The 6,818-nt window shown below is 75.4% G+C and overlaps 1 protein-coding gene across 1 annotated transcript; it reads right to left on the bottom strand.

Annotated features, from left to right (window-relative positions):
* Positions 1-5,550: 5,550 nt before the first annotated feature.
* On the bottom strand, positions 5,551-6,042 carry AURANDRAFT_21609 (hypothetical protein; the record flags this gene model as incomplete). Its single annotated transcript, XM_009035435.1, has 1 exon — positions 5,551-6,042. One exon carries the CDS (start codon positions 6,040-6,042, stop codon positions 5,551-5,553), a length of 492 nt encoding a protein of 163 aa, XP_009033683.1.
* Positions 6,043-6,818: the final 776 nt, after the last annotated feature.

Genomic DNA, 6,818 nt, shown 5'->3' with positions numbered 1-6,818 from the left:
GCCGTCCTCCTCGGGCACGCAGTCGACGGGGTCCGTGATGTTGATGCTGAAGGGGATGTGCGGCTGGTCGTCGGGGATCTCCACCTTCTGGAGCGTGTCCTTGATGACGCGCTTCCACTTGATGCCCAGGTTGAGGATGTCGTCGATGTACTTCAGGGCCTTCTCGTGGTCGTTCTTCAGGTTGAGCTTCGCCTGGCCCGCCTTGCCCTTGATGGCCATGTCGAAATCGAAGTGCTCGTCCTGCACTTCGGCGCCGAGCGCCAGGGCGGCGAGGAAGACGAGCCGCATGGCGGAGCTGCAGCCCAGAAGAACGGACGACTTCGCCGCGTGGCCAGCTTAAGCCAGCAGCCGCGGGCAGCCACACTTGGTGAGATGCACGGGCGGCTGCAAGCGCCGCGTTGCACTCGATGCTGCATTCATTCGTTGGTCGAGTATGGGACGGGCAGCCCGTCCGGTCACCGTGAACCTCGCGCGGACGCGCAAGCGGTCGAAGCCCCATGCAACAAACAGCACGACATCGCCACCACAAAGAAGAGACCGCGCGACGCCGCGCGCGCGCACGGCGAGCAGCGCGGCGTCGCCGACGACGTGGCGCAGGCCCGTCGGCGTCGACGCCGCCGAGGCCGCGGACATCCTGGACACGCACGTCCTCGCGCCCGTCGACTTCGAGCCCGTCTTCGAGCGGGGCGGCGGCGGCCGGAACTTCCGCGGCGTCCTCGTCGTCTGCGCGTGGCTCGGCGGCGGCGCCGTCGCGTATTCCTACCTCAACGGCTGGCCCCTGGCGCAGTCGCTCTACTACGCCGTGAACTGCGGCTTCAGCATCGGCTTCGGCGCGCTGGCCGAGACGAGCGACGCGAGCCGCCTCTTCTCCGTGGCCATGATCCTCCTGGGCGGCACCCAGGGCAGCAAAAGAGAGCGAAATTCCCAACTTCAAAGGCTCCGATCTCGGCCGTTTTCCACTCGTTTCGGCTGATTTTTGGACGAGCGATCATCTCTCGGAACCGTCTCGAAGCGTGGATGCTTTTCCCGGAACGCGCGCGCGCGGAACACTCACGTTGAAGCGACGTTGAATCTCTCTTTTGCTGCCCAGGCGGCACCGTCGCGTCGGCGGCGCTCACGCTCTACGTGCAGTCGTGGTTCGACCGCCTCGAGCGCCTCGAGGCCGCGGCGGCGAAGCAGACCGTCTCCGTCGCGGGCATCCTCTCCGGCCGCACGGCCCTCGACGTCGACGGCGACGGCGACAGCGACTGCTTCGACAAGTGCTTCGGCGTCTGGCACGCGTGCGTCGGGCGGCACCTGTCGCCCGCGCGGTCCGCGTTCGCCGCGTTCGGCGCCATGGTCGTCGGCGGCACGGCCTTTGGCATGCGGAGCCAGGGCTGGTCCTTCGTGCGGTCCCTCTACTTCGCCGTGTCGGCCATGTCGACGGCGGGGCTCCAGGCGCCGAACGCGCGCGGCGCCGACGGCGACATCGACGACTCCGTCGCGTGGTTCGTCGCGGCCTTCTGCGTCGTCGGCGTGCCCGTCTTCGCCGTCGCCGTCGGGAGCGTCGCGGGCGTCCTGCTCGACGACGTCGTCGCGCGGCGCGCGCGCGGCCGCCCGGCGCTCTCGGACGACGACTTCGACCGCGTCAAGGGCCTGAGCGTCGACGACGGCGTCGTCGACTTCGGCGAGTTCCTCGTGCTCGAGCTCCTGCGCGTCGGCACGGTCGACCTCGAGACGGTCCTGGACGTCAAGGCGACCTTCGACGAGATCGACGTCGACGGCACGGCCACGCTCGACCGCGCGGAGGTGCGGAGATTCCAGAAGACGACGGCGCTGCGGTCCCGCTACGCGGCCTTCCTCAGCGAGAAGCGCGGCGTCGACCGCGGCTTCGCGCTCGAGGCCGCGCTCGAGCTCGACGTCGAGTACCTCGTCGTCAAGGCGCTCAAGAACGGCTGGCTCGTCGAGCCCGGCGCCGCCGTCGGCGACGGCGACGACGACGGGTCCGACGGCGGCGGCGGCGGCGCGCCGTCGTGCGCGGCCCTGCTCCGCGGGCCGCGGCGGCGGCGCTCGACGGCCGCGCCGCCGCCGGCCGCCGTGCCGCCGCCGCGGAGCGTCGCGTGCCAGACGCCCGACGGGGACGGCGCCGCGTCCTCCTGCGACGCGAGGGACGCGGGCGCCCGCCGCGCCGACGCGGAGGCCTCCGTCGCCCGCGGCGACCGCTTCGACGCCCGCTTCGACGTGGAGACGCCGCCGCCGCCGCCGCCGGCCGCGCCGGAGCCGCCCGCGCGGCCGCCGAGCCCGCCGCCCTACCCGGACCGCGACTCGCCCGACTCGCACCCGGCGCGGAACCTCGGCGCGCTCCGGGACCTCATGCGCTTCGCGACGCCGCGGCCCCAGGTCGCGCCGCGCTAACGACAGTGGACAGCATTTTACTCGGCGGTCCTCACAGCGACGACGGGTCCTTCTTCAGGAACCGCTTCTGCGGCGAGTACTCGCCGGCGAGGACCTTCTTCAGGCCCGTGATCTGCTGGAACTTGGCGTAGGCGGCGCCCGCGGCGGCCGCCGGGAGCGCGAGGAACGGGAGCACGCCGAGGAGCACGCCCTCCTCCTCCTCCGTCGCCGAGATCCCGAGCCCGCCCGCGGCCGGCGCCGCCGGCCGCGAGAAGGACGGCAGCGCGGACGGGCCGGCGTAGTCGGGGAAGACCTTCGACGCCGGCTTGGGCGCCCGCGCGGGCGCGGCCTTGGGCGCGGCCTTGGCGCGGGGCGCGGCCTTCTCCGCGGGGCGGAGCGCGAGCTGCGTCGCGACGTAGGCGCGCCGCTTCTCCGCGCGCGTCCGCGGCGTCGGCGCGGGCGCGGTCATGGGCGAGTCGGGGACGACGACGCTGAGCATGAGCGCCGACGCGACGAAGGACGCCGCGATCTTGCCACCCCAATTCGCCTCCGCGACCGCGTCCGTCGTCGCGTCCGTCGGCTTCGGCAGGCTCGGCTCCGCGTCCGGCGCCGCCGTGGACGCCAGGCGCGGCGCGACGCGGCGCGGCGCCGGCGCGCGGAACGCGTCGACGCTCAGTGCGACGGCGACGAGGATGACAGAGATGCGGCCCATGGTTGAGCGGGCGACGGCCGTCCCTCTTTTGGCTTTGCTGACGCGGCCACCTGTGTGCTTCACACAGGGCAGCAAAGCAAACCTAAGCGCAAAAATAATAAAATCTCGTGAAACGAGAGCGAGCCGAATGTGCTTGCAGCGCCCTCCGCAGCGCCGACCACACGACGTCTCGGGGCAGCCTCTTGCTCAACGCCGCGCGATGGCCGCCGCCGCGCCGCTCTTCCCGAACCTCCCGAGCCCCGGCTCCCACGCGCTCCAGCTCGCGCCGTCGCCCGGGGCGGGCAGCCAGCCGGTCATGATGATCTTCCACGGGGGCGAGCACCAGATGGTCTTGGCCCCGCGCCCCCGCGACCGCCCGCGACCGCGCGCAGACACCGTTTCCCCCGCGCAGGCCGTCGCCGGCGCCCACGCGCAGGCGCAGATCGTCGCCTGCGGCACCTGCGGCATCCGCGTGCAGCGCCGCGGTCCCGGCGCGGCGTACTGCAGCGAGCGGTGCCACCGCGCGGACGGCTGGCGGCGCAAGGCGGACACGGAGCGCGCGCCCTACATGAAGGCGGCGCACGCCAAGGCCCGGGCGGCGCCGCCGTCGCCCGCGCCGCCCGCGCCGCCGCCGGCCGACGCGCCGCCCGCGCCGCCGTCGCCCGCGCCCGCGGCGGCCGCCGCCTGGGCGCGCGCGCCCGGCGCGGCGGTCCCCCCGGTGCCCTGGGCCGGCGGCCACCCGCAGCTCGCCCTCGACGCGCGCACGGGGCAGCTGTCCCAGCTCTCGCCCGCGGGCGGCGGCGCGCCGCTGCCGCCGTGGGCGGCGGCCGCGGGCTTGGGGCTCGTCGCCCCTGGGGGCCCGCGCGCGCCCTTCTGGGTCGGCGGCGCGCCCGTCCAGCTCTCGCAGGTCCCGGGCGGCGGCCTCGCCATGCAGCCGGGCCTCGTCGCCGCCGCCGCCGCGGCCCAGCAGCAGCAGCGGCGCGCCGCGGACGCGCGGCGCCGCGCGGACGCGATCGCGCGCGACGCGGCGCGCGCGCCGAAGCGGTCCGCGGAGGGCGCCGGTGCGCCGCCGGCCGGGGGCAACAGCACAAAGCGCCACCGCGGCGGCGCGCAGCCCGTGACGCCCGAGGAGCCCGCGGACGGCGCGGCGCCGGGCGCCGCGGACGGCGCGCGCGTCGCCGCGGCGCTCGCCGAGGCCGCGGCGCCCGCGCGGCGCCTCCCGTCCGACGCCGCGGCGCCACTGCCGTCGGCGCCGGGCCTGCTGTTGCGCGCCGGCGACGGGCGCCTCGCGGGCGCGCTGTCCGCGCCCGCGTTCAACGAGGACGACGTGAGCGACGCGTGGCGCGACGCGCGCGCTTTGATCGTGCGCGTGGGCCGCGACGGCGCCTCCGGGTCGCCCGTCGCCGCCGCGAGCCGGTCCCTCGACGAGCTCTTAGCGTCGCGCGCGGAGCCGGGGCCCGACGGCTCGCCGGGCGCGTCGTTCGCGCGGCGCTTCGCGGAGAAGGCCAAGGCGACGATCGCCGCGCGGGGCGCCGACGGCGCGCTGACGCTGGGCTGGGGCACGGCGACGTTCGGCGACGGCGCCGGACAGCCCGGCGCGGCGACGCGGCCCCGGCGGCTCGTCGCGCCCGCGCCCGCGCGCGGCGCGCGGCGCGCGGCCGCGGACCTCCAGTCGCTCGAGGACGACTTCCTCGCGCCGCTCCTCGAGGCGCTCTGGGCCCTCCAGGTCGCCGCGGCGTCGGCCGTGCCGCCGGCGGATGCCGAGCGCCTGCTCACGGACCGGTCCCTCGCGCCGGCGCTCCGCTACCCGTCCGCGGCCTGCGGCTGGAACAGGGTGAGCGTCCACGTCTCCGTCGTCAGGCGCCACGACGACAAAGGCGCCGACGCGCCCTGGGACGGCGGCGCGACGGCCTGCCCGGGCCACGTCGACGCCTTCGGCGTGTCGCCGATCCTCGTGCTCAACGTCGGCGACTCCTACGTGCCCGGCGGCCGCCTCTGCCTCCTCGAGGCCGCGGGCTGCGACGGCGGCGCGCGGCCCATCGTCGTGCCCACGGACGCGTCGCGCGCCGTCGCCGTCTTCACGGACTTCGCGCGGCGCCACGGCCAGCTCCCCTTCGAGCGGCCGAGCCGCGCGGCCCGCGACGCGCCCGCGCCGCGCTCCGAGCTCCTCCGCGTCTCCGTGCTCCCCTACTGCACGCTCGGCTGCGTGCGATGGACGCGGTGCATGGCCCAGAAGGTCGCGCCGTCGCCCGACGCGGACCGCTGGGCCAACTGCGACGCGTGCGACCACTGGTGCGCCCTCGCGCCGGGGGACGTCGCGCCGGGGCCCGACGACGACTGGACCTGCGCCCGCTGCGCAAAGTAGCCGCGGCGCCCCCCGCCCCCTCTCCGACGCCCCGCCCCCCGTCGCCGCGCGCGCGCGCCTAAGCCCCCTCGCCTCCGGCGGAACGCTCGCCGCGCCGCTTAGCCCGCGCGGATTCGGGGCCCTACTGGGACGTCCGGCACCGCTCCTCGATCCAGCGCCGCTCGCGCTCCGAGGGCACGCGGAGCTTCTTCTTCGTCGCGAGCTCGTGGACAGAGCCGCTCCGCGGGTCGTAGTAGTGGCCCTCGCCGACGTCGAAGCAGTCGCGGGGCAGCTCGGGGCCCGGCGCGTTCGTGTACGGCAGCTCGCCGGCCGCGCGGATCGCGCCGGCCTCGCGCTCCGTGTAGAAGCGGCGGTCCGCGGGCGTCGAGTAGGACCAGTGCTTGTCCTGGTACTTGAGCCCGTCGTTGAAGACGTACTCGCCGTCGACCTCCTTGCCGTCGCGGAAGACGCCGTTGAAGACGCCGTTGGCGAAGATCATCTTCCCCTTGCCGTGGAAGGCGCCGTTGTGGAAGCTGCCCTCGAAGCGCGTCCCGTCGGGGTAGGTGTAGACGCCCTCGCCCTCGTAGCGCCCGCTCTCGAAGGGGCCCTCGTAGTGCGTGTCGATGCCGTCCATCGGCCGCCGCGGAGAGCCCGCGCTACCTCCCTCGTTACGAAGTGATCCGTGCCGGCAATCATGGCCTAGCAACTTTGCTTTTTGCGGTGCGCGCCGGGCTGCCCCGTCACCGACAATTTTTGCGGAGATTTGCCCAAGCACGGAGCGCACGACGCGCCGCGCCGCCGCTAGCTTTTGCCCAAGCACGGAGCGCACGCCGCGCCGCGCGCCGCCGCCGACGATGCGCGTCGCCGCGTCGCCGCGGTCGAGCCCCATCAGCTCGCAGGACAGCAAGTCCGTGGCGTCGCAGGATGCGTCGCCGGCCGGGTCGCGCCAGGCCCTCTTCTACGAGAGCGACGACGACGACGACGCGGGCGAGCCCGTCACGTTCCTCGTCAAGGTGCTCCGGTGCCGCGTCAAGGCCGGCTGCGGGGGCGACTTCGCCTTCGACGACGACCACCGCTACGCCGTCGCGCTCGGCGGCGACGGGGACCCGCGGCGGACCGAGTGGGTCGGCGGCCGCGGGAGCGAGGCGCGCTTCGTCGAGGAGTTCGTGTTCCAGCACGACCCCGACGACGCCGCGCCGGTGCTGACGGCGACGCTGCTCCGCCGCCGGGCCGCGGGGACGCTCGCGGCCTACTACGACGGCGGCGAGGACCGCGTCGGCGACGCGGACGTCGCGCTCGACGAGCGGTCCGTGCTGCCGCGGACCGCGCCGCGGTTCTGGGTGCCCCTCCGGAGCCCCGCGTCGGCGGCCGGCGCGGCGTTCCTCGGCTGCGGCGGGCCCGGGGCCGCGG

The sequence above is a fragment of the Aureococcus anophagefferens genome, assembly GCF_000186865.1.
Source record: "Aureococcus anophagefferens unplaced genomic scaffold AURANscaffold_3, whole genome shotgun sequence".
Classification (NCBI taxonomy): domain Eukaryota; class Pelagophyceae; order Pelagomonadales; family Pelagomonadaceae; genus Aureococcus; species Aureococcus anophagefferens.
Note: the sequence above shows the minus strand (reverse complement) of the source record. Positions and strands in the feature narration are given on the sequence as shown.